General features: G+C 46.6%; 2 protein-coding genes across 7 annotated transcripts in view; one reads left to right on the top strand and one right to left on the bottom strand.

Moving 5' to 3' along the window:
- Positions 1-1882, bottom strand: part of RSF1 (remodeling and spacing factor 1) — a 113088-nt gene extending 111206 nt beyond the window's left edge. Inside the window, exon 1 of the mRNA XM_065407081.1 lies at positions 1663-1882. Within this exon, the coding sequence (XP_065263153.1) occupies positions 1663-1861 (199 nt within the window). The 5' untranslated portion in view covers positions 1862-1882. The remainder of the gene's footprint in view (positions 1-1662) is intronic.
- Positions 1883-2197: 315 nt separating this feature from the next.
- On the top strand, positions 2198-23394 carry AAMDC (adipogenesis associated Mth938 domain containing). Of its 6 annotated transcripts, none has more exons than XM_065408618.1 (4): positions 2198-2260; positions 10188-10336; positions 21394-21489; positions 22350-23394. In XM_065408618.1, the coding sequence occupies exons 2-4, from the start codon at positions 10205-10207 to the stop codon at positions 22488-22490; spliced, it is 369 nt and encodes a 122-aa protein (XP_065264690.1). In that variant the 5' UTR covers positions 2198-2260; positions 10188-10204; the 3' UTR covers positions 22491-23394. The 6 variants fall into 6 exon arrangements, with proteins under 6 accessions (XP_065264690.1, XP_065264682.1, XP_065264674.1 ...); XM_065408610.1 differs by having other exon boundaries at positions 2198-2273; XM_065408602.1 differs by having other exon boundaries at positions 2198-2273; positions 10169-10336.
- Positions 23395-26679: the final 3285 nt, after the last annotated feature.

Genomic DNA, 26679 nt, shown 5'->3' with positions numbered 1-26679 from the left:
TGGTGATGATCACTGTATATTAAAAAAAGTGTTTTAATCATGCAATTAAAGGCTATTGTAAGGTTAAAAGTCAGTTTTTAAAAATACAGAACTTACAAGATCTTAAATTAAAATTGAAAACTTTAAATTTGATTTGTAATTTTCACCACAAATGCTATTTGAAGTACAAAAAGTAAACTGTCAATTTGAGTATACTGCCTCTTTTTTAAAATATTCCTTTACATACCAAAAAAACATGCTGAAGGCTTAGGGAAGTAGGAAAAATTCTTTTATTTGAGATACTAGTAGTGTAGGCTGCAAGACCCAGGCAATGGCCACTGCATTTATAAGTGTCTTGTTTACATGAAAAAAAGTGATACTGGACATCTTAAGGAGGCAGTAACTAAATGAACCTTGGCTGATGTTTTGTTTTGTTTGTAGGTGTGCATTGGCCTGCTAAACCCAGGGTTGTGAGTTCAATCCTTGAGGGTGCCGTTTAGGGAACTGGGATAAAAATCTGTCTGGGGATTGGTCCTGCTTTGAGCAGGGGGTTGGACTAGATGACCTCCTGAGGTCCCTTTCAACCCTGATATTCTATGATAAGCATACAAATACAATGTTTGCACTGCATGAGCAAAGAATTCTCACCAGAACAGACCAATGCTGTGGACCCGATTTGCAATAAATACACATGGAGGGAGCTTTATGATGGGTTGTTATTGTTGGTTGTTTTTTTTTTTGGGGGGGGGGGGGGGGGGAGACGGGACTGTTGAGCCAGCAGCAACCCTGAGCTGGGATTCTCTAGCAGCAGGAAGTTTCTATGGGGCCGGGGAGCATGCGCCTTGAGGCTCCTCGGTCTCTATGTGGCAAGAGAGCACAAGTAACCACCACACCAATACTAGACAGAGAACAAGAGCAACAAGCACCTTTCCCTTCGGTCTCTGTGCATCTCTCCTTCCCCCCGGCTCTTCTGTTGCCCTGCCCTTCCCCCGCCATCACCTCACACATCAGGGACTGGGGAACACGGGAGTCCGGCATCCTAAACATGTCAACATCCCATTCCCTGCAACCTACTGGAGGGAGGGACGGGGGGGGGGGGGGGACGACGACCAGCGTGAGTGAGGAGCAGCTTGAAAGAAGACAGGGGAGCGTGTAACCCTTCCCTCCGCCGGTCCAGGTAGGGGGCGGGACACGCTTAGCCCCCAACCCAATGGGAAGTGGGGTAAGATGAAGATTACACACACGGGGGGGTGCAACATCTGCACAGGGGGGCGGGCAGGTCTGGTCTCTCCTCTCCCTCACACAGAGCCCGGAGGGGCAGCAGCGCACGGGACTCGCCCCCTGTTCAGAGAGGGGGGGGGGGCACGGGGAAGGGGCTCCCAGCCCCCACAGGGCCCAGGGGGAGGGGGCAGGCGCCGGAATGAGGAAGCTCTCCCCTCACAGACTCCTCCGGTGGGGCTGGGGAAAGAAACCTCCCGCCCCAGCAGCTGCTCCCCCTGGACCCGGGGGGGGGAGGTGGGAGGGGAAGGACACAGCAGAAGTCTCCCCTCCCCCCCAGCTTCACTCCGGGGAAGCCAGGCTCCTCCTTCCCCTCGGTGCGCTCCTCCCCCGGGGCCGCGGGCGGGGGGGATAGCCCCAGCCCCCCCGCCGGTCTGTGAGGGAGGGGGCGTCCGGGCCGCTTACCCTGGTCCCCGGGCTCCTGCGGCGGCTGCAGGACGCGCTCCAGCTCGGGGAAGGGCAGCTCGGGCAGGTCCAGCAGCGCCCCGTAGCGCTCCAGGAAGGAGCAGACCACGGCGAAGTTCGGCCACGAGCCGGGGCAGCACGGGCCCGACGGGGGCGGGGGAGGCGGAGATGGAGCCGTAGGAGCCGCCACCGCCGCCATCTTGGACCTGAGGATGGAGAAGGAGACGGGGAGGGAAGAGAGGGGGGCGCTGGCGAGCCGCGCTTGGAGGACCCCGCTCCCCGGCGCCACTATCCCACAATGCAACAGCGGAGCGCCGGCCAGAACGGCCGTACTCGGCTATTCCCCCGCCTGCCTCGTGTGACACGGGAACGAAAACAAGGCGGGGGAAGGAGGGAGGGCGGGGACGGAGTCTGGGGCAGCCAATCAGATCGAGACGGAGGAGTCAGCTCCTGTTACTCTCGGAGCGCGGGATGGGGCGAGGCTACAGCGCGGGGGGCGTGGCCTGTGTCGGGGAGCTAGCCAATGAGCGGGGGAGGGGCGTGTCCCCCCGGGCAGAGAGGCCACTGCAGCTCTCCTGACAGGAGGGGGCGAGCGGAGGTGGGCCTGCAGCGTGAGTGGGGGGCGCTGGCGGGGTGTTCCCAAGGGGGCGTGGCCAGGCTGGCTGAGGGGACAGTAAACACCCCCCCCTCGGGGGCTGGGGTAAGGACAGGCCCCCTGGCAGGCAGGGGTGCGTGCCCATGTCTCAGGCGTGGGCAGAGGTGAACGGGCTGCCCTGGGATCGGGAGGGGTGAATAGGAGCCTGCCTCCCGCGGGGCGGTCGGTTAAACGTCCTGCGCGTGACTCTGGAGGGCGTGGGGTAACTGGCGTGTTCGGGGGGGGGCGGGGTAAATTGTACTCTTCTCTTCCCCAGACAGGGTGGAGGATAAATGGGGTTTCCATGGGGGGGCTGGAGTGGGGAGGGGTAAATGGGGTTTCCATGAGGGGGATAAATGGAGTTTCCATAGGGGGGCTGGATTGGGGAGGGGTAAATGGGGTTTCCATGAGGGGGCTGGAATGTGAGGGGTAAATGGCGTTTCCACGGGGGTGGGGGGCTGACGTGGGGGGGGGGAATAGATGGGGTTTCCTTTGGGCATCAAAGGCAGCTTTTCCCCATCAGGAGGAGCCAACTGTCACAGAATCTGCCAGTGCCAACGTTCCATCCTGTTTCCAACATTCCGTCCTGTCTCCTGTTCCAGAGACGTCACCCCCAAACATCTTGCTTGCTGCGAGCCTGGTTCTGCCATCCTCATGCTGGGGAGTGTTTTACTCAGCTGGTGGGGCTACAAGCAGAGTAAGATATGATGATAAGGAAGGATAGTCCAGTGATTATAAATAAGGCTAGATTTTAGTCATGGCCATTTTTAGTAAAAGTCATGGACAGGTCACGGGCAGTAAACAAAAATTCATGGCCCATGACCTGTTCCTGACTTTTATTTAAAATATCCATGACTAAAACTTGGGGTGGGAGCTGCCCGAGATCCCCGCTGGTGCTGGAGGGGGGGGTGGCAGCATGCAGCACAGGACCCCCGCTGGTGCTGGGGGTGGGTAGGCGGGCAGCAGTAGTGTGCGGCCAGGGACACCCACTGGTGCGGGGGGGATGGGGTTGGCAGGGCCGGCAGGCTGAATACCTGCCTCTGTGCCTCCCTCTTTTCCCTCCAGCAGCAGCAGACTTAGTTTGGGTGCGGCAGGAGCACGGGACGGATTGAGACGGGCTCTAGGCAGCGCTTACCTGGCTGGAAGGCTCCCTGTAAGTAGCGACATCCCCCTCACTCAGCTCCATCCTAAGCAGCGGTATGGTCAGGCAGCTCTACACACTGCCACCACCTGTAGGCACCGCCCCCGCAACTCCCATTGGCCGCAGTTCCCAGCCAAAGGGAGCTGCAAAGCCAGTGCTCTGGGTGGAGGTAGTGTGCAGAGCTGCCTGTCCACACCTCCACCTAGCAGCTGAGCGAGGAGGATGTCACTGCTTCCAGGAAGCCCCCCAGGTAAGCGCCACCCAGAGCCCGCCTCACACCGTCCCATGCCCCAACCCCTCCCCATTGCACACCCAAACTCTGCTGCTGTGGGCACGGTGGCCTGAGACTGCCCCAGCAGTGACCTGTGCGCCTGGTACATTGGCTGCCTGAGCTGCCCCTGAGCCAGGCGCACCGGCACTGCAGAAGTCACAGAGGTCACAGATTCTGTGACTTCAGTGACAAACTTGGGCAGCCTTAATTATAGGTATGTTAGTTAGATAGTTATTATGCATAAAGGTGGCAGAATCAGGTGTTGGTTAAACAGCAGTAGAAAGAGGAATGTATGTTCCTTCTGCTTTAGCAACCTATCACAGCTGTTTGAATGCACCTATAATGGGCAGTTGGCTAATTCCCATAAACTAGGCTCTTGTTCTGGGTGCTGACATTCAGATACACTGCTTAGGATGCAATAAGAAGGGACAGGTTTCAGAGTAGCAGCCTTGTTAGTCTGTATCCGCAAAAAGAACAGGAGTACTTGTGGCACCTTAGAAACTAACAAATTTATTTGATCATAAGCTTTTGTGGGCTACAGCCTACTTCATCAGATGCATAGAATGGAACATATAGTAAGAAGATATATATACATTCAGAGAACATAAAAAGTGGAAGTAGCCATACCAACTGTAAGAGGCTTATTAATTAAGATGAGCTATTAGCAGGAGGGAAAAAAACTTTTCTAGTGATAATCAAGATGGCCCATTTTAGACAGCTGACAAGAAGGTGCGAGGATACTTAACATGGGGAAATAGATTCAATATGTGTAATGACCCAGCCACTCCCAGTCTCTATTCAAACCCAAGTTAATGGTATCTAGTTTGCATATTAATTCAAGCTCAGCACTTTCTTGCTGGAGTCTGTTTTTGAAGCTTTTCTGTTGCAAAATTGCCACTTTTAAGTCTGTTACTGAGTGACCAGAGAGGTTGAAGTGTTCTCCTACTGGTTTTTGAATGTTATGATTCCTGATGTCAGATTTGTGTCCATTTATTCTTTTGCGTAGATACTGTCCGGTTTGGCCAATGTACATGGCAGAGGGGCATTGCTGGCACATGATGGCATATATCACATTGGTAGATGTGCAGGTGAACAAGCCCCTGATGGCGTGGCTAATGTGATTAGGTCCTATGATGTTGTCATTTGAATAAATATGTGGACAGAGTTGGCATCGGGCTTCGTTGCAAGGATAGGTTCCTGGGTTAGTGTTTTTGTTGTGTGGTTGCTGGTGAGTATTTGGACAGTTTTCTCCCAGATGGCCCCATGGGGACATAGGTCCTTGATCAGTAGTACTACTAGGATTCAGCTTGCTAAATACCAAATGCGTGATTGTCCTAAAATTAGGACACACCATCAAATGTCGGAGGAAGGAGGCAGAAATTAGTCCCATATATCATTCCTGTGTTTTATCCTCTCCATAAGGGCTCTGTGTTTCTGTTCTCAATTCTCCCATTTCCCCCATCCCTCCCTCCCCACTCCATACTCTCCTCCCAGTTCTTTGTCCTTCACTTCTTTTTACCATTCTCAGCTTTGTGCCTTCTGTCATGGTCCCCTTATGCCTGGAGCAATCTGCTCACTAGTTTACTTTCTCCAGATTAAACAATGAAGCTAAACTAATCATTTCCTAAATCAGAACTTTTTGATTCTTAAACCCTAAAATCTGCCTCCTCTTCTGATCCCCTTCTCTTCTATAATTTAATCCTGCCCCTCCTCTTGTTCCCTATATAACTGTCCAACCATTGTTTTTTAGTTATAAACCTCCCATAACCCTGACTCTTAACAGCTGCACCATCTCTACTGTTCCCCTTTTCCAAGTGCATAAAAAAGGTCACCTTATCTCGCCTATCTATCCACCCCTCTCTCAGCAGTCTTGAGGAAAAGTTAGTATGCTCTGAACAGAGCATACTAACTGCTCTCCTCCATAGTGAGAATTCTTTGATGGTGATTGACTCCTTTGTTCTCATCCTCCTTGATCTCAGGCCAGGCTTGGATTTTTATGAACCACTTTGCTCTCCTTTACCATCTCAATGCACAGTTATCTCTGATCCCCTCCTGCCATACCTACCTTTCTGATCACTCTGCCTCTTGGTACTCTGCACCAAGGTCTAACTCCACTGGGAGTTCAGTGCCTAGGTGCTTTTGAAAATCACATTTGGCATCTATCTGCATATTTAGCTGCCTCAAGATCTGGTCCCACACCTCTTCTTTGGAGTTCCACTAGGTTTAATTCCTGGCCCACTGCTGTTTTCTTTCTATTTTCTTCTTGTGTGAACTTCTGTCAGACTTTAAATGTACTTGCCACTATTATGCTGATGTTACCAACTGTTCACATCCTCGGATATTTCTAATGATTTCTGCCTGTTTTGATCACGTACAACGTGGTTTCATCTTAACCTACTTTCTCAATGTCTCAAAGATAGCGAAAGGGCAAGAAAAGCATCCTCACACACAACTCCATTTTCCCCCTTGATTTACGTCTCCTGCCAAAACCTCTTATATTGCCTCCACACAGTCTGTAACCTAGGCATCATCCTTGATTTTAAGTCTGTCTTCCCATATTGCCTATGTTTGCAAATCTACCTAACTTAATCAGCTCTCTAACACTGCCCTGTTATGCATGTCATGGCTGGAATCCTCATCCATTCCTCCACTAACTTGCCTGGACAGTTGCAATTCTTAGGAAAATAGGAATTGCTATAGCAGATCAGAAGGGGGCCTGGTATCCTGTCTCTGACCTTAGACAGTACCTCATGTTTCAAAAGAACATACAGGGCAACCCATAGTGGACAGTTAAGGGATAACGCCCAAAATAATGGAGACTTATTCCTTCTAAAAATAATTGTTTTTTAAATGCAACTTTTAGGTGCCCTCCTGAATACTATTAAGCTGTTTACCTCAATGCTATCTTGTGGCAATAAATTCCATAGCCTAATTATTCCCAATATATACATATTTCCTTTAACTAGTTTTAAGTTTTGTCTTTCAAATTCAGTAAATGCCTCCTTTATTCTTATGTTATTGGAAAGGCAAATAGGAGCTCCTGATGTACATTCTCTATTCCATTCATGTTATGTCCTGTCTCTGTTATACAGACCCAGTTATTTCAACCTCTCTTCCTATGGAAAGTTTTTCATACCCCTCTTTAGATCTAGTTCTAATCATTTGTTACCTAACTCCCTTCTGTATAATCTCAAGCTATTGTAACTCCATAATACTTGTTTCTTAGTAAACCGTCACAAATATTTCATGCAGAAACTCTGCTGTTCAGAGCTAATGTCTACATGTTCTGCTCTTTGGTCTGAGTGGGTGAACAGAGGGGAGTGACTGATCTCCTTTGTCTTGAGAAAGGAACAGGAGTACTTGTGGCACCTTAGAGACTAACAAATTTATTTGAGCATAAGCTTTCGTGGGCTACATCCCACTTCTTCGGATGCATAGAATGGAACATATATTGAGGTTTCAGAGTAGCAGCCGTGTTAGTCTGTATCCGCAAAAATAACAGGAGTACTTGTGGCACCTTAGAGACTAACAAATTTATTAGAGCATAAGCTTTCGTGGGCTACAACCCACTTCTTCGGATGCATATATTGAGGAGCTATACACATACAGAGAGCATGAACAGGTGGGAGTTGTCTTACCAACTCTGAGAGGCCAATTAAGAGAAAAAAAAACTTTTGAAGTGATAATCAAGATAGCCCAGTACAGACAGGTTGATAAGAAGTGTGAGAGTACTTACATGGGGAGATAGATTCAATGTTTGTAATGGCTCAGCCATTCCCAGTCTTGAGACTTGCCCTTGTTCTTCCTTTTTTCTTCTGTTGCTGCCTCACTTCACATACCTCTCAGAAATGAAGATTTGAGTCTCCATGTGAAGGGAAACTGGCTCCATGGCATTGATTGCAGACATGTACTGAGAGAACCGAAAGAACACAAAGCTGGTAGAGCTGTAGTCTTATGCAGGGGACATCCCCTGCGCACAAGGGTATCAGGCACTTTGTCCTTAGCTTCGGAAGGAGGCAACAAAAAAAGTTGTCCTATTATCATGCTATAAGCATAAATGCTGAGGCAGTCTAAAGCCTTTGCTGAGTCCCAAGTAGTAGTGCTGTTTGTTCTTGATGTGACACTTGAGGCAGCAAACTCAAATTCATTCTTGGCAGTCAAAGAAGAGTATCTACTGTCTGTCTGGTACCATAGTTCCCCTTGGTGTGTGTAAGGGGGGAGAGGGGTTGCATTGCAAGGTTACTGTAATGTTATTTGAGCCTTTGTGCAAATGTTAGCAGGTTTTTCCTTAAGATTTTCCAAGAGGACTGAAAATCTGTTAATCCAGAGATTGCTCTTTTGTGAGGACTCTCTCATTAATCAGCAACACCAGGCCTCCTTGCTGTCGAATTTGAACAATTTAACACAACTTCAGGATGGGGAAATATTTCTCTGAGTGGACATCTGGATAGACTGGAGAAGAGAATGTAGTTTTTAAGTGTGTGGTTGAATTCCATACATTTAATTAAAGGGCCTTTTTACTATTTACCTTATAAAGAGAGTCCACTCTTCACATCAGTTGGAACAGAATGAACAGAGCTCTCTTCAGTGCAGAGATAGCATTTCAATAGAAAACGGGTTGTTTTCAGCCCACTCCACTCAGGAACTGGAAGGACAGAAAGACAAATCTCTAGGATGGTGGTCTAACATCTATCAAGCCGATCTAAAGCATTTCTGTAGTACCTGCCACCCTATCAGCTGTGTGATGAGCTGAGACCTAGTGGAAGACTATCAGAGATCCATCTCTGGTGCTATAAAGACAGCATGGCTTCCCCTCGCTGCCCTTCCTGGTTTTGTGGGAAAGGGATCATTTTGTTCCTTTCTTGTTTCTTCACTGTCCCTGATCACTGCCTAGATCAGACTGTGATCATAGAATATCAGGGTAGGAAGTTGACCTCAGGAGGTCATCTAGTCTAACCTCCTGCTCAAAGCAGGACCAATTCCCAACTAAATCATCCCAGCCAGGGCTTTGTCAAGTCTGACCTTAAAAACCTCTAAGGAAGGAGATTCCACCACCTCCCTAGGTAACCCATTCCAGTGCTTCACCACCCTCCTAGTGAAAAAGTTTTTCCTAATATCCAACCTAAACTTCCCCCACTGCAATTTGAGACCATTACTCCTTGTTCTGTCATCTGCTACCATTGAGAACAGTCTAGATCCATCCTCTTTGGAACGCCCTTTCAGGTAGCTGAAAGCAGCTATCAAATCCCCCCCCCTCAGTCTTCTCTTCTGCAGACTAAACAATCCCAGTTCCCTCAGCCTCTCCTCATAAGTCATGTGCTCCAGCACCCTAATCATTTTTATTGCCCTCCGCTAGACTCTTTCCAATTTTTCCACATCCTTCTTGTAGTGTGGGGCCCAAAACTAGACACGATACTCCAGATGAGGCCTCACCAATGACTAATAGAGAGGAATGATCACGTCCCTCGATCTGCTGGCAATGCCCCTACTTATACAGCCCAAAATGCCGTTAGCCTTCTTGGCAACAAGGGCACACTGTTGACTCATATCCAGCTTCTCGTCCACTGTAACCCCTAGGTCCTTTTCTGCAGAACTGCTGTCTAGTCATTTGGTCCCTAGTCTGTAGCAGTGCATGGGATTCTTCCGTCCTAAGTGCAGGACTCTGCACTTGTCCTTGTTGAACCTCATCAGATTTCTTTTGGCCCAATCCTCTAATTTGTCTAGGTCCCTCTGAATCCTATCCCTACCCTCCCACGTATCTACCACTCCTCCCAGTTTAGTGTCATCTGCAAACTTGCTGAGAGTGCAGTCCACGCCATCCTCCAGATGGGTGCATTAGAAATGCCTAAAGTAGACTGACAAAGGAATGGTGTAATAGCTTTCAGCCATCCATTCTCTGCACAATGACCCCACTCACAAGCGGGGGAAAAGGGAGGGTGGAAGAAACAATCCAGTACGCAAACATTCTTAAAAGTGAGTTCTTTGTATAGCATACAGCTATCTTTCCTTGTTCTACTGAATACATTTGAACCTTAATTCAAAGCTAACAAGGCAAATATCTTGCATTTTACCCTCCTCCTCCTGCCCATCTTAGGCACCATAACCATCTATCTAAGTGTTGATATTACCATAGTATCTGAGCATCACCCAATAATTTATGGATTTATCTTTGCAACACCCCAGTGAGATAGAGAAGTAGTATCATCCCTGTTTTACGGATGGGGATCTGAGACACCAAGAGGTTAAATGTCCTGCCTGAGGTCCCACATGAAGCCTTTGCCAGAGCTGAGAACTGAACACACATCTCCTGAGCCCCAATCCGGTGCTTTAACCACAAGACTATCCCTCCTTCCTTAGCACTCATTGTGAGTAACATCTGTATTTACTTACATTCCAAGCTCCTCAGGGCATGAAGACTTATTTTTCTGATAAGCGCCATACATGTTATGGTGCCATGTAGATAATGTTGTTTATTTCAGACCTTTTCAATTTGGTGATGTCTTCCCCTGAAATCGCTTCCCTTTCATGGGGTCAGATGATGGTGAAAGGTTGTTCTACAACTTATAAGGACTGCAAAGTGTGGCCAGGAGGGAGCCGAACCTGGGATTGGAGAGAAACCGGGACAAATGTAAGTACATTGTTTAGTATATTTTAAAGTGGGGGCTAAGAGAGCTTTCTTGGGAACAGTTACTGCTGTATTTGCCAGTAGTGGGAGCTAAGAAATGTGGCGTCCAGAACTGGACACAATACTCCAGTTGAGGCCTAATCAGCGTGGAGTAGAGCATGGAGAATTACTTCTCATATCGTGCTTACAACACCCCTGCTAATACATCCCAGAATGGTGTTTGGGGTGTGGGTGTGTGTGTTGTGGTTTTTTTGTTTGTTTGTTTGTTTTTTTTTTTTTTTGTTTGTTTGGTTTTTTTTTTGCAACAGTGTTACACTGTTGACTCATATTTAGCTTGTGCTCCACTGTGACCCCCAGAACCCTTTCTGCAGTACTCCTTCCTAGGCAGTCATTTCCCATTTTGTATGTGTACAACTCATTGCTTCTTCTTAATTGGAGGACTGTGTATTTGTCCTTGTTGAATTTAATCCTGTTTACTTCAGACCATTTCTGCAGTTTGTCCAGATCATTTTGAATTTTAATCCTATCCTCCAAAGCACTCGCAACACTTCCCAGCTTGGTATCGTCCGCAAACTTTATAATTGTACTCTATGCCATTATCTAAATCATTGATGAAGATATTGAACAGAACTAAACCCAGAACTGATCCCTATGGGTCCACACTCGATCAGCCCTTCCAGCTTGATTGAACCACTGATAACTAGTCTCTGGGAATGGTTTTCCAACCACTTATACACCCACCTTACAGTAGCTTCATGTAGGTTATATTTCCCTAGTTTGTTTATGAGAAAGTCATGTGAGACCATATCAAAAGCCTTACTAAAGTCAAGATTTACCACATTTACTGTTTCCCTCCTATCTACAAAGCTTTCTTTGACAGGGTAACAAGCCATTAGGTTGGTTTGACAAATCTGTGCTGTTACTTATCACCTTATTATCTTCTGGTATTTGCAAATTGATTGCTGTTTGAAAACCATACAGTTAAAGCAATACAACCCCTCTAATGTGGATGTAGTTATATCAATATAACAGTGCTTATATTGGTATAGCTATTCTGCTATGGGAAGGGAAATAAGTTATACCAGGATAAAGCATCTTTATCGGGGTGGGCAAACTTTTTGGTCCAAGGGCCACATCTGGGTGGGGAAATTGCCTGCAGGGCCATGAATGTAGGGCTGGAGCAGGGGGTTGGGGTGCGGGAGGGAGTGCGGGGTGTGGAAGGGGGTGCTATGTGCAGGAAGGGGCTCAGGGCAAGGGGTTCAGATGCAGGAGGGGTGCAGGGTATACAAGGGGGCTCAGGGCGGGGGGTTGAGGTGCAGGAGGGAGTGTGGGAGGGGGCTCAGGGCAGGGGGTTGGGTGCAGGAGGGGTGCGGGGTGCAGCAGGGGACTCAGGGCTCAGGGCAGGGGGTTAGAATGCGGGGTGCAGGAGGGGTTTGGGGTGCAGGCTCTGGCCTGGCGCTGCTTAACTGGAGTGGCTCCGGGGTAGCAGCAGCGTGCACCGGGGCCAGGGTAGGCTCCCTGCCTGATCTGGCCCCACACTGCTCCCGGAAGCGCCCGGCACCATGTCCTTGCGGCTCCTGGGTGGGAGGGGAGGGGCAGAGGGCTCCGGGCGCTGCCCTCGCCTGCGGGTACCTCCCCCAAAGCTCCCACTGGCCGCGGTTCCCCATTCCTAGCCAATGGGAGCTGCGGGGGCAGTGCCTGCAGGCGAGGGTAGCGCATGGAGCCCGCTGCTACCCCTCCCCCATGGGCTGCAAGGACGTGGTGCCGGCAGCTTCCGGGAGCAGCACAGGGCCTGCGGCGCCACGGGGGTGGCAATCCTGTGGGCCGTAGTTTGCCTACCCCAATCTTTATGCTAATATAACTGTGTTCTCAAAGTAGAGGTTGTACTGGTATAACTATATCAGCAAAAAACCCCACACACCCCTAACCAAAAGTTAAATGGTTACAAAAGTTTTATATGTAGACCAGGACTAATGCTCTTGGTCCTGAACCTACAATTATATCTTGTGTGGGGACACACAGAACCCCACTGAAGACAATTGGCCTGGTGTGAACCCAGTTTCAGGCCTGGAGCCCTTGTTTAGGAGCTCAATATAGAATCTTTTTAGAGAAATTTCTTCCAGCACTGAATATTAGTTTGATACTTACAGTATACACCTCTACCCCGATATAACACAGTCCTCGGGAGACAAAAATCTCACTGTGTTATAGGTGAGACCGTGTTATATCAAACTTGCTTTGGCCCCCTTCCTTGTTCCCTGACTGCCCCCTCCAGAGACCCCTGTCCCTAATCACCCCCAGGACCCCACCCCCCCTGCTCCCTGACTGCTCCGACCCCTATCCACACACCCCACCCCTGACAGGCACTCACCGGCAGCGGTGGGAAGTGGAGCAACGCGGCCCCAGCCCGCTCCACTCCGCCACCTCCCAGCCGCGGTGCTCCGCTTCCCACTGCCGGTGAGTGCGGGGAGATTGGGGAAAGGACGCCCTCCGCACTCACCTGCGGCGGGAAGCGGAGCGCTGCGGCTGGAAGCTGGCGGAGTGGAGCGGGCTGGGGCCGGGCTGCTCCGCTTCCGCCGCTGCTGGTGAGTGCAGGAGGGATACTTTCCCCCAAGCTCCCTCCCCTGAGCAACACGGCTGGGGCCGGGGCGAGGGAAGCGGAGCAGGCTGCTCCCAGCCCCCCGCTAATCCCCTGGGCCACTCTGGGACTGCGGGGCCCCCCAAATTGCCCCCCCACAGCTCCTGCTTCCTAGACCCTGAGACCCACTGCCCCCGAGCCCCTCTGCTCCTTATCTAACCCTTCAGCCCCGGCCCAGCCCGGCACCCTTAACACGCTGCTCAGAGCAGCATGTCAGAGCTTTACCGCGTTGTATGCGAACCCGTCTTATATCGGGTTGCATTATATCGGGGTAGAGGTGTATAGTGCTCTTTGTGTAGTGATCTTAAGTGACTGGCAAAGGGGGAAAATATGGATTAGTGACACCCCCCCATTCCTTTTTTTTTTTTTAATTGTGTTACTTTATTATGTAGAAGAAGGGCCTGAAGGAGAGTGAGGGGTCCATTTTTTGTTTTTTCTTTTTACATTAGAAATTCAGATCTTAACTACACTATTTTTTCCTTTAAGAATCTCTGGATGACTGGAGAACGAGAAGGTTTATAATAGCAGAGAAGTCATGCAAATGAAACCTGATTAATTGAACAGGAAGTGATTTTTAGTTAGACTGTTTTAAACTTGTGTTTTGTTAACACCTACAATATGCTTGGGAGGAATATGCTCTTTATAAAGATTCAAACAAGCACCCTTCAGCTGAAGGCTGAGAGCTTTAAGTTCATAGTAGCCTCATCTGAGGACTCCTCCAGCTAACGCAGGGAAAATAAGATGCAACATTCCTGAAATCTATAACGTTAAAAAAAAAAATACAAGAAAAAACAGACTTTCTTTCTACATTATCAAGAAGCAAAAACACACCCATATTTTTCCCTTTGCAGGTCACTTTTAAAGCTCTGTACTTAAGTATTATTCTCCTCTTGCAGATAGGGAAGCAAGCAAGGAGCACTTATGTGACTTGGCTAAGATCATACAACAAGTAGCAAAAAAAGGGAACAGAACTAAGGTTTCCCAGCTCCAAAAGTGCTAGGAAAAGGTTCTCTTTGATTAGCAGACTGGGAACGTTTGGGTGATAGTCACAACACTTGCCTCGTGACCCAGACAAGGGTGTGCTTCCTCTGGGGATGTTTCCATTGGTGGGGCTGAAGCCTTTGCAACAGGTGCTGTCACCCAGGGTGCCCCTCATGCTCTGCACTCTTGTTAGAAATAAATTGCTTCCTTTGCTGCTGTGCTGACAAATGGATGCCCTGTAGGTAATTGTCCTCTCCTTGGGAAAACTGCATAACTGGCTCTGCAGGGTTCTGTAGCTTTAAGGACTAACAGTCCATGTGACCTTAACCCTGGGGGATAAAAGGCAACCTCCCTGGCTGACTGCACTTCTGTGCCAGCTGCTAATGGGAAAAAAGGAACAAGATTCCTGAGAGGTAGAGTGGAGAACAGAGAACAACAGACAAAGAAATTCTACTGCAGTTTCTTTCTCCCCTAGCCCCCAAATCAGGAGAATTGACTGGGATAATGTATTTGCTCCCATGTTAGATCTGTTTGTTAAGAAACAGCGCCCCTCTCGGAGAATCTTTGTGGAAACAAAATAACTTTTTTGGTTTTGTTCCAAGGCTTTAATGTCTCCAAAGTGTTGATCACAGGCAGTGAACCCTCACCAGCTATCTAATTATTGTAATTACATTAAGCCATACCTTTTCCTTTTATTTAGGTCTAAGTGACTATTGTTAAAGTACACAAAGGTTTCTAGCATACCTCAAAGGCCCATAAGGAATTTTCTCTTTCATAAACACACTTTTTTTAAATGGTTAAGTCCACCCAGCAAGGCTCTGTAACAAGGTGAGTAGTGTAGGAGGGGGCATTCAAACCTACGTAGGCTAAAGGGATGGCAAACTCTCTATTTCCCTTGCTGGGTCTAGAGCAGCCTGGTGTTTATGCCACGTTCCGAGCCTGAGGAACTAAAGATGAGACCCAGGTGTCACATGGCATTGCAGAATGGAGAGGATAATATTGCTGTAACATGGTGACTTCCCTCACTCGGAACTTAAAGAGCTGGTGAAAAGTTGGCTTCAGCTGGGAAAGACTCCTGCTTAAAAAATAAATCTGACAATAACAGCACACAGTGATTAAAGAACAAGGATGACATGCAATGAAAAGAGCTGTCTGGTCCTCTGTAATACCGAAGATTGGGGAAGGAAGGAATGTGGATCCCCAAACCATCAGAGTATCCGCCAGAGGGCAAAGTTGGAAAACTAGTGAAACAACAAGAGCCATGTTATTACATTGTAGGCTGATGCTTTGGCCTTAGTTTCTACAGTGAATGGGATATTTTCTGGGAGGGAAGGAACGGTTCCACGTTTATGCCAGTTAGCAGGTTGTCTGATCACATATATGTGCCTTTGATAATTGTCTTCCAGAAGAATTGTTCAAAGATCTGCTACAGCGCTGCCTATTTTGTACGGAAAGAAAAACATGGTCAGTCACTCAGTCACATTCTTAAAGAATATTTTAAACTCTTTAAAGACTTGAATAGATTAATGGTAACAATTTTCACATTGAAAAGAGACCATACTGTAGCCAAATACAAGGCATAGTTCTTCTGTTTGTGTTTACGGTACATTTACTGCTAACCTTATATAGACAGAAGCAGCAGAAAAGTTAATGTAGGAAAAACAGTGGAAAAATCTCTGAAACAGTGTGTGTGTGGGGGGGGGGGGTTTGGTGTGTGTTTTTTGTTGTTGTTGTTGTTAAAGGGAATGAGTAGATCAGTGAAAAATTCACTTTTTTAATTGTCAAAATCTTCCATAAATATTTTAAGGAGATTAATCTCTTTAATGAAAATCATTGTTTGGATTTAAGCATTCCTCTACCAAACATTGCAGCATTAGGATAGTATGAGAGAACTAGAAAATGAAACAGACTATACAATGAAGTAAAAACTGACCAGTATAACTATCCATACTGAATGAAATTCACAAAATAAAAAATATAAACAAGTAGAAAGTTGCATTTAACATTTTCAGTTTTAATAATCTGGGCATTTTTATTTTTTTTTTATAAAGGAGAGGGGTAAACTTTACTCTTACACAGCTGTGTAATCCTATTAACTTCAATAAGGTTTTGTTGATTTTTAACACTAAACTTTTGCTGTTATTTTAATCTGACAGTATTCATTTAATTTTTAGTATCTTAGACGTTAGCTGCCAAACTGAAATACTTTATAAATGTGTAGAGGGGCTACGCATCCTCTCAGTTTATAGCGGTCTATATAGTATGTTAGCATATCAATCATATGGTCAATTGATGATAATCCTCTTTCACTGGTACATTTAAACTACCTAGAGTATCCTCCTTTTGCAGTATTGTTGTAGCCATGGATATTAGAGAGACAAGGTGGGTGAGAATCTTTATTGCACCAACTTCTCTTGGTGAAAGAGACAAGCTATCAAGCTTACACCAAGCTCTTCTTCAGGTCTGGGAAAGATACGCAGTGGCCTGGTTTACGCTACAAAGTTAAGTTGAGGCAAGGTGTCTTATGTCAATCTAATTGTGCATGTCTATACTTAAATTTGTCTCCCATTGCTGAAAACACCCCCTCACGGCAACACATTAACACTACCTCTCCGAGTGTCATTGTGTCATGGTGGTTGTACTGAGATCGCTGCTGCAGGAGTGTAGACGCTGCATTACCTATGTTGATCTTAACTGTCCTCCAGCAGCTGTTTCACAATGCTCAACAGTGACTGCTCTGGTCACAGTTGTGAACTCCATTGCCCAGCAGTCATGGAGACTGGAAGCCCTTTGCTCACCCCTTAAAATCCTGTGAATTTTTGAAGTGCTTTTTCCTGATTGTCCAGCTTGATGAGCCCACCTAGCAGCTCTCTATTGCGTGGAAGTGCCCAGCTGATCATTCTGGCTACATGATCCAGACACACCGTATACTGTCAGCATACCAGAGAGGCCAACACTTGATCTGGTGCCAAGCCACAGACTTGCCAGTTTTACAAAAAGCTGCACGCCATATTTGGTGAAGAGCCCACTAGCACCCCGCAGACCACCCTGGATACCTCTGAGGAGCCTGACGTCGCTGCTGCGAACAGCAAGGAGGAGGAGGATGGGGGACATGCAACTAGGAAAGGATCGAACTATGCCACGAGCCAGGATCTGTTTGAGACTCCACTGCAGTCCAGTCAGTCGAGCACAGGCAAGAAGGGGAAGGAACCTTGGGTTAGTGTGTAAATGTATTTCCCATTACAATATTGTACTGATGACACCTCCAACTTAACAGGACACAGCTTTTCACTACTTAACTCTACTTCTCCTTGTTGTACCGCTACCTCTTCTAGTATGAGTAATCTGCCTTTCATACCCCTGTAGTTAGGTGGGAGGAGGACAGCTGTGCAGAGCAGTTTGTTTATGTACAGAGAAATGGCCCCAGCATCCTCCTGAGAGAGCTTGATGTAACTTTTGTGGTGGTACCCTACAATCCTCTCCTGAAGGCTTCTAGGGATGGCAGCCTCATTTCTTCTTCCACAGTAGGACGCGTTCCCATGCCAGTTGACAATAAAACTTCAGTAGGCACCATTGCAGCAAACCGGCTAGCAGCAAACACAGATGCTGCAGACTCTTATGGACTACAGGTTCAACAGTCAGGGGCTTGCTTCCCTTTGCAGTCTACGGAGAACTCCATTATAGCACCTGCAATGTTTCCATTACTCAGTAAAATTGTATTGTTTGGAATAATTCATTCTTAGTTCCCAACATATGCTGCAGAGTGCCTAGTGGGATTGAAAGCGCCCACTTACTTGTTTTGTATAGTGTGACAAAACTCATAGGCTCAGTGACAAAAACAGTGTAATAATCAAATGTACAGCAAGCACCACAAAATTAAATAGGTGTATTGACAGTGTTCTGTTCATATATATGCACCAGGCACCACCCAATTCTTCCCAGAACAGTAGGACCAGGTAGAGCACAGTACACCACAACACATTACTGTGGCTTACTGTTAAAGTGCTCTTTCAAAGCCTCCCTGAGCCACGTATCTCCATGTTAAGCTCTTCTAATAACCTTTGTGTCTGGCTGTTCAAACTCAGCAGACAGCTGCTCCACCTCTGTCTCTGCGCCAATTTTTCCTCCCTTTGCTTCATAGATATTATGCAGGAAACAGCTATAACCATTGGGATGTTTTTCTCACTGAGATCCAATCTTGTGAGTAAGCAATGCCAGCCTCCTTTCAATCTACCAACAGCACATTCAACTGCCATTCTGCACCTGCTGAGCCAGTAGGATTGTTCCTTGGAGCTGTCAAGGTGGCTGGTATTTGGTGTCATGGGCAAGGGGCATTAGGTCCCCCAGGATCACTGTTGGCATATCAACGTTGCTAATGGTAATCTGGCAGTTGGGAAAGAAAGACCCTGCTTGTAGCTTTCTGAACAGTCCTGTGTTCTTAAAGATGTGAGCGTCATGCACTTTCCCTGAACAGCCAGCACTGAGGTCAACGAAGTGTCTGTCCCTGGTGATCCACCAGTGCTTGCATAACCATAGAAAAATAACCATTTCTGTTGATGTACGCTGTGGCAAGGTATTCTGGTGCTAAAATAGGGATGTGTGCGCCATCTATCGCTCCACCACACTTCGGGAGCCTAACTGCTGCAAATCCATCCTCTGTATCTTGCACGTTGCCAAGAGTCACAGTCCTGCATTGCCAGGGACTATTAATGGCTCTGCACACTTGCATGACGATGGCCTCCATAGTGGGTTTTCCAATTCCAAAATTATTTTTCCACTAATCGGTAGCAATCTAGTGTTGCATGTCTCCACAGTACAACAGCGTCTCACTTCTCCATTGTTAGTACAGCCCTCATTCTGGTGTCCCTGCGCCGGAGGGCAGGGGAGAGCTTCGCACACAGATCCAGGAATGTGGCCTTGCACATCTGAAAGTTCTGCAACCCTGGCTCATCATCCCAAGTCTGCATTACGCTGTGATCCCACCAGTGGGTGCATGCTCCTCAGGCCCAGAAGCAGTGCTCCACCATCTGCAGCTGCTCTGTGAATACCAACAACTACTCTGAATTGATTCTATGTTTGACAGCAATCTGTCCTCCAGGAAATCCTCATGTTCCCTGCTGATTTAGTCCTTCTTGCAGCTCTGCAAATACCAGAGAATGATGCATCCAATGCTTGCAACGCTCATGACAATAGTTCAGAGCTGAGCAGGCTTCATGCTTCTGTCCGAGATGGTGGACAGCGAGGAGGGCTGTGCGAGTTCATGGGATTTTTTTTTAAAAGGTGCAAAAATTATGGGATATAGATGACCTTGAGATGAAGACAGTTGTATGCTGGGACGTTGACCCCTCCTGGCTCCCAGTCACCCCTGCGTCACTAGTTTTTGCCCCACCACGCATAGTCATAACTTCCCAAAAGACTGTGTGCTAGACGATGGTGAGTTGCACACTGGGATACCTACCACTGGTGCACTGAACTGTGTATCGACACAAGTATTCCTGGTGAGTACACACAGTGCCAGTGCAAGAAGCCAAGCATACATGTGCACAGGTGATATACTAACTCTGGTGGCTTTAGGCTGATGTAATGTGGTAGCAAAAATTTGTAGTATAGACATGGCCAGAGTGTCACATCCAAATACAAGGTAGAAAAGATTATTAAACTTAAGGAGGTAACATATTGCAAGAGACCATTCAAGGTGAAATGGCTGTTAAGACTTCTGCAGTCATGGAAGAAAGGAGGATTAGTGGGTTACAGATTGTTGTAATGAGCCATAAATCCAGTGTCTTTGAGTCCATGGCTTATAGCATTTAGCAAAGTTATGAATTTAAGCCCCCAGGCTCATCTTTTGAAGGCACTGTGCACCTTTGAGGTGTCCTTTGAGGACAAGGTCTGAGAGATCAGATATGGAGTGATCATTTTATGAAAAGCATTTGCCTATGGGTGGTATGGTGTGGTTTTTTTTGTTTGTTTGTTTTCTGTGAGAGTTCATTCAGGAGCATAACAATTGTCTTGTTTCACCCACATAGTTGTTACTGGGGCATTTAATGCACTGGATGAGGTACACCACATGATGTAATAGGTATGTGTAGGACCCATGGAACTTGAAAGGTGTATTGTGAGGGATATTGATCATTGCATCATTGGAGCTGTGTCTATCGGTGTTGAATCCGTTATGGCAGGGTCTGGTGCCACTTTGAGTTGATGTGTACTGGTCTATGGAGCTTGCTTCTGCTGATGAGTTTTGCAAGGTTGTTTAAAGGCCAGAAGAGGGTGTTCAGGAAAGATTTATTTCAGGGTGTGGTTCCCATCGAGTATGGGTTCCAGTGTGGGGTGGTAGATGACAACCAGAGGTGTGCAGGTGGAGGGGAGATTCTGCATTGAAGTAGCTTCTCTCAGGTGGTTTGTGTGGCCCATTCCATGATACAATCTACTTCTCTGGGGGAGTATCCTTGTTTAGTGAAGGCAGTTTTAATTGTGTTAAGGTGTGTATCCCAAACTTTTCTCTTCTGAGCACATTCAGTGTTATCTGCGTGCCAGGCTGTTGCTAAACAGATTGTGTTTGAGGTGGTTAGTGGATGTGTGAAGGTAAGCGTGGTGATCTGTGGCTTTTGTGTATAATTGTTTGTAGGATTCCCTTGTTGAAGCTGATTGTGGTGTCCAGGATTGTTGATGCTAGTGTGGGAGTGTTCTAGAGATGGATGGATGGTGGTGGTTGTTATTGAAGTTGTGGTGGAAATCTGAGGGAGTTTAGGTCATCTTTCCAGAGGATAAAAATATCATTGATGTCTTACGTACATCAACAGTTTTGGGGTACAATTTGCCAGAAATTCTTCCTCAATTTTCCAGAAATTCTTCCTCAAGGTGGCCCATGAAGTGGTTGGCATATTGGGGAGCCATCCTAGTACCCATGACTGTTCCGATGGTTTGGACAAAGTGTTGTTGAATGTAAAATTGTTATGGGCGAGAATGAAATGGGTGTTTGGCGATGTTTGAGGTGGCGATTTGTAGTGTTCATTGTCTTGTCAATATTTGAAGCAGGCAGTGAGGCTGGTGAGGGATGCTGGTGTATAGGGAGGTGAAATGTATGATGGCAAGGATGGTGTTCTGAGGGAGGTTGTTACTGAAGGAAATCATTTATGTCCTGGAGGAAATTGGCCCTTGGGGGGGAGGGAGGAGGTTTGAGGATGGGTTCTGAGAGTTCCACTATTCCTTCAGTAAGAGTGCCTTGACCAGATATGATGGATCTGCCTGGGTTCTCTTGTTTGAGTATTCTTTGACTGGCTAGTGTAACATAATGGGTGTTGGGAAGAAAGGGATGTCAATTAGTTCTTGTAACGTTACTATGCTATGTGACACTGCCAGTTGAAAATATTTAGATGAAGCGTTGCTGTTTGATGCTCTCAGCATGAAAACTGTAGCACTTTTTTTCCTTCAAACTTAGCATTCTCCAGGTGTGCAGCCAGCTGATCTTGAAGAAGTTGTCAAGAAGGGAGTTAAAACTTTAGTGATCGGTCGTGGCATGAGCGAGGCCTTGCAGGTAGGTTTTTGGTCTGACACAACCACACCTTGGAACTGCTGATTTTTTTCCCCCCCTTTAGGCAGAGATTATTTCTAACCTTCACAGAGAACAGTCTAGTTCATCTTCAGCCCCATAATCTGAACCTGTTTTGTTTTTGTTTTTTTATAAAGCTCAGAAGCACTTATGAAAAAAGTTGTAAAAAATGTAGAATCAGCATTTTGGGGGTAGAGACATTTGCTGAAAGTAACCTCATTTGATACGGATACATTGGCAGCCCAGTGTCAAACTGTAAGTGGGTTTACAACCTGCAGGAATAGCAGCAACAATGAAAATCTTTAAACAATGTGTTAATTTTTAAACCCTTAAAACTGATTGTAAACCGGCTCTTCTCCCCTCCCCCCCCCTTGTAATAATTTAAGTCTGTCATTGATTACCCTGGCTAGTAATGGTATTGCCAAGTGTCACTTCAGCTTTTTGAACTTGGTGGGCTGAGTGAAATGGGCAGAGGTGTCCTTGTAATGCTTTCCACACTTGAAGTTCTGTATTCTGTTACACGTATTAATTCACAGCCACTTCCACCACTATCTCCTGAATTTTCTCCTAATAGTACAGTTCAGAATTGTATTTAGGAACATGTTAGAGAAGAAGGAATACAAGATGGACATACTTTAGCGATTATTAAACAGTGAAATAAAATTCCCTTTCTCTCCACTATAACAAATTCAAAGTTTATTCCCAGCATATTACCAATTTGGTTATTACCACAAGTTTATTTTACTGCTTTTGAAACGAGATGTAATTAAGCATTTTTATGAACCAGAGCAACCAAGGAAAAGAATCTAGCATTTGTTCTTACCTTTTCCTTTCCTCTTCCTCAGGTACCAGCATCTACTGTGGACTATCTCAAGAAAAATGGGATTGATGTGCTAGTCCTGCAAACAGAGAAGGCTGTGAAGGAGTACAATACACTGGTTGCTCAAGGTGTCAAAGTGGGAGGCGTCTTCCATTCAACATGCTAATGAATTAAACAATACAGCCCTCTTTCCCCCTTAGCCAAAAAGTCTTGTGCCTTTTGACTGAATAAATGATAGTAGTCAGTATTGGGGCTTTATAGTTCATATTTCCCACTGTACCAAAGCCTGGATGTGAGATGAAGACCTAAAACAGAGAGGAGAAATACAGCAGTATGGAATTTAAATGAATCTAATTACTCACAAATGTTCTTCCACAGTGCTGGATATGGTAGACTATTTAATCATGATTCCCTACACTTATAATTTTGACCTAATCCTCTAGATCTGAAGGCGTAATTCATCGTCTGACCATTAATGTTTGGCCTAGCTGCTGAAGTAAAATATTCACTTTTAAAACCTGTTAGGAAATGATCTGAGACGTCACTTCTTTTCAGATTTGCAATAGCTATTGGATGATCACATTTGGTCACTACCATCATGTGTATGAAATGGTGTATAAAAATGGTGAAAATCTCTGCCTCCCATTGCTAATCCCTTGAGCTGTCCAAACTCTTAGCAGTGCATGCAGAGTGAAATGATGGTGGATTTGCTTCTTTGGGATGAATACTCTTGTCATAACTTATGATTTGTAAACTTTACATTACATGAAAACAAGTCACTGGAGCTAAAGAAAAGAGAGCCTTAGTAGTGAGAAAGTGAGCCCTCTATAGCAATATGTAGTAGTACACCTCAATAAGGCGGCGGGAGGGGGGGGAAATCGAACATATGGTATAAGCAGTGGCTTTATAGTTAATGAAAGTGAAAGCTAGTGTGCAGCATATTAGACTGGCCAATCCTTGCTAACTAGCTGGGGAATGGCGGTTGGAATTTTTAGATTAGGTGCTGACGATCAGCTGAACATTAAACACACGTGTAGATTTTTAATAAAAGCTGCAGATTTTAAACCTAATTTAATGGTGCCTGTCTTTTTCACTTTTATCTTGTGCTGGACTTATTGTAGCATATGCCCAATTATAAATTATCTGTAAGTAAGATAGGTTTCGTTCCACAGGGACTGCTAGCTGTTACTTAAATCTGCATCTTATATGTATTACAATAGGGCACAGAGGCCATCAGAAGGGTCCTACTGTGGTAAGTGCTGTACAGTCATGTTGAAACAACTCTGCCTGATTCCTGTTATTGGAAACAATTCCTTTAACGTTTGCTTTTCTCCATTTTGTATTAAATTAAATGTAAATGATTTCATAGAGCAAATAAGAGGAAGAACTAGTGTTTGTAAAACACAAACTTCATTTTCATCTCTCTTAATTGCAATAATATCCTTCAACACTAGGACTATGTTGAGGCAGTAGCTCATCTAAAACAGCAGGAGCTTCTTTTTGGGTGTCCTTGCATTCATTGACATGGCAGCCAGTATAATGAGTAGGTGGATTATTCTCAAATGCTATAATATAATTCTGAATAGTTGGTGTGGTGAGCAATAAAAGAAAGCACTGACCCAGAGGCTTTAGCTCTGACAGAAGTCAATGGAACAAGTTCTTCTCTCCAAAGACTGTACAAATTATGAAAAACTGTTAATGCAAGGCTGTACTTTAGTGCTTGGACCAGGATATGGCCCCTACCCAAATCCAGCCATCATGATGTGCAATCTCCTGAGCTGCCAAAGCTTCAGAAAGCCTCAAGTAGTAGTTACTTGGCAGAAGCCCCACCACCAAACAATCTGAGCTACTTCTGGTGGTGCCCATAATGTACACAGAAGTGATGCATATGAGCAACTCAGTTCCTACACTGATTTTCTTTCAATCTTCCCATTCACATAGCAAATGACATTTAAGCCAGTTTCAGGCTGGAGCCATATTTGTAGAACTGAGGCTAGATGAGAGCCAGCCCGGTTTATTTAAGGGGCTAACACATTACTGGCTCCTCAAGCTGCTTCAGGGTGCTCCATTCCCATCATGGTATTTGGGGCAGTTAGCTCCTTTTACTTTTGCCTGATTGACTTTTATCAGATGCCTTCATGCTGCAGCCATCTTCAGTTTCTTCTCGGAGTAACTTCCAACCCTTTGAAGCTGGTGGTGAGGAAAGGGAGATAGATTTCCTATATACAGTTATACTGCATCCCCTGCCATTATGAGCAAATTCCTGCATTAGCATAAGTCATCCAGACTAATAGAGCTTTTCTATCCCTATCTTCAGGGATCCCAGTTGTGATGTGAATCAGCGTGGGTGGCTGTTCCCTTCAGCCCCACAAAAAGTAATTCTGTGGAATGCTAGTCACTAATGAGGCCAGAGCTTCCGTAGCCTCATAGGTAAGGTTAAGATTTTGTCAGTTATTTTTAGGAAATGTCACAGACAGGTGGTGGGCAATAAACAAAAATTCACAGGAGCACTGGCCTGCCAGTAACTTTTACTAAATATAACAGGGGGAAGAGAAGGCTGGGGGTGGGAGGGGGAGGGAGAGAATGACACCTAGATCCCCATTGGAGGGGCTGACAGCCACAGCCCCTCCGCCACGGGGGGGCACAGCCCTGGCTCCAGACCCTGCCGAAGCCACGGGTACACAGCTCCAGCTTGGGACACAGCAGGGGGCACACAGCCCCAGCTGAAGCCATGGGGAGAAGGGGGGCACACAGCTCCAGCCCTGGTTCTGGCCAAAGCCGCGGGTGAGGTGGGACACAGCCCTGGCTCTGGCCAGAGCCACTAACACCTGAAGCCAAAGGCACAGGTCTCGTAAAGTCACGGAATCTGTGACTTCCCTGCCATCCCTTACACACAGGCCAGCCAACACCTGGCTGAACTGTCATTGGATCAGGCCCCCTTGAGTTTGTCTATGCTGCAGCTGGGAGTGAGCCTCCCAGCCCCAGTAAACAGACTGGAACTAGCTAGGCTTGAGCTAACATGCTAACAATAGCCGGGTGGATATTGAGAGGTAGGCTCTGAAACCCTCCAATCCCCTGGGTGGCCAACCTGAGCTGCCACCCGAGCCACAATGTCTACAGTGCTATTTTTAGCACATGAGCGTGAGCACAGCTAACACAAGTCTCTCTCTACCCAGCCTGGGAGGATTGCTTGCACCTGCAGTGTAGACAGATATATCCATTGTGTCAACTAACCAGCACACTACGAATGCAAGAACTGCCACAGTGGGTCAGGCCAATGGTTTAGCAGTCCCCCTGGTATCCTGTCTCAGACAGCGGCCAATACCAGAGCTTCAGGGGGAGTGTAGAGAACAGGGCAATTTTGGAGCTTTTGATGAAGCATTAATTAGGCCACGCTTCCTTAAACACCCCACATGGGCAGATTTGATCAATTGCGATTTCTGTCCAAAAAAAAAAAACAGGCTAGATTTCAAAAGCTAAACACCTCAAATACCATATTACAGGTATGAACTCTCAGGGCAGGGCTCTCAACCACAGACACGGCTTCTCCTCTCCCTCCCACCTCCCCTCTCCACCACAGCTAGCAAGAGAGTCTGCCTCACAGCAGGCTGTGAACACCCACCCCAGAAAATGCTTTAGCACAGAGCTGCTTCTGGGCTCAGTGCCAGCAAGACTCCATCCCAGTTCCTACTGCCACTGAGCAGCTCAGCCTACACATTACTTATCTTTGTGAGGCAAGGTGCAGAATCAAGAAGCAGGGAGAGGCGGGACAAGTCACACACACACGCGCGTACGCGCACACCATATCAGGACCAGTGCTGCATAACCCCTTCTCTGCACCACTGTACCCTGTGAAGGCTCCTCTTAACCAAGAGAAAAAGGAGAGTTTTAACACTAGAATATCTCAGGGCTAGCCAAGCACCTAGGGTTTAATCTCTCCCTAATTTCGAGTTTATTTTCAGGCAAAATGAAATAGAAGATTTGTTAGCTGCCAGCCTCATGGAGCCCCCAGATCCATCTGCCACAAACACAGGAGCGAGTATTTTCTTCAGTATTGACTTGAATTCATCATGGTTTGAGAGCCAGGCTTGGGAAGCAGTTACACCAGGACATCCTGGCTCTGGAAAAATACATGGTTGCCAGGATAGTTTTAAGGGTTGCTGAAGATGTTTTAAGGGCTTCTAAAATATTCCTCTCTGTGGGGTCTTTGGGGAAGAAACCACCCCTCCCCAACAGATTGGTGCATCTTACAAGGAATGCCATTGCTGCGTCAAACCTGGGAAGGATCAGAAGGGACTACCAGGAACCCTGTAGAATCTCACAGCTTGTCAGTTCATCTTTTTCCCTTTGTCAGC

This window comes from Emys orbicularis, chromosome 1 (genome assembly GCF_028017835.1).
Source record: "Emys orbicularis isolate rEmyOrb1 chromosome 1, rEmyOrb1.hap1, whole genome shotgun sequence".
Classification (NCBI taxonomy): domain Eukaryota; kingdom Metazoa; phylum Chordata; order Testudines; family Emydidae; genus Emys; species Emys orbicularis.
This window is presented reverse-complemented; position numbering and strand designations above follow the sequence as displayed.

Bases quoted from the DNA above. Each gene is read 5' to 3' on its own strand.
- AAMDC (XM_065408594.1), top strand. From the start codon at position 2,951: ATGCTGGGGAGTGTTTTACTCAGCTGGTGGGGCTACAAGCAGA. The intron at 2,994-10,187 runs GTAAGATATGAT...TGTTTATTTCAG, and splicing joins CTGGTGGGGCTACAAGCAGA to ACCTTTTCAATTTGGTGATG. The intron at 21,490-22,349 runs GTAGGTTTTTGG...CCTCTTCCTCAG, and splicing joins GCATGAGCGAGGCCTTGCAG to GTACCAGCATCTACTGTGGA.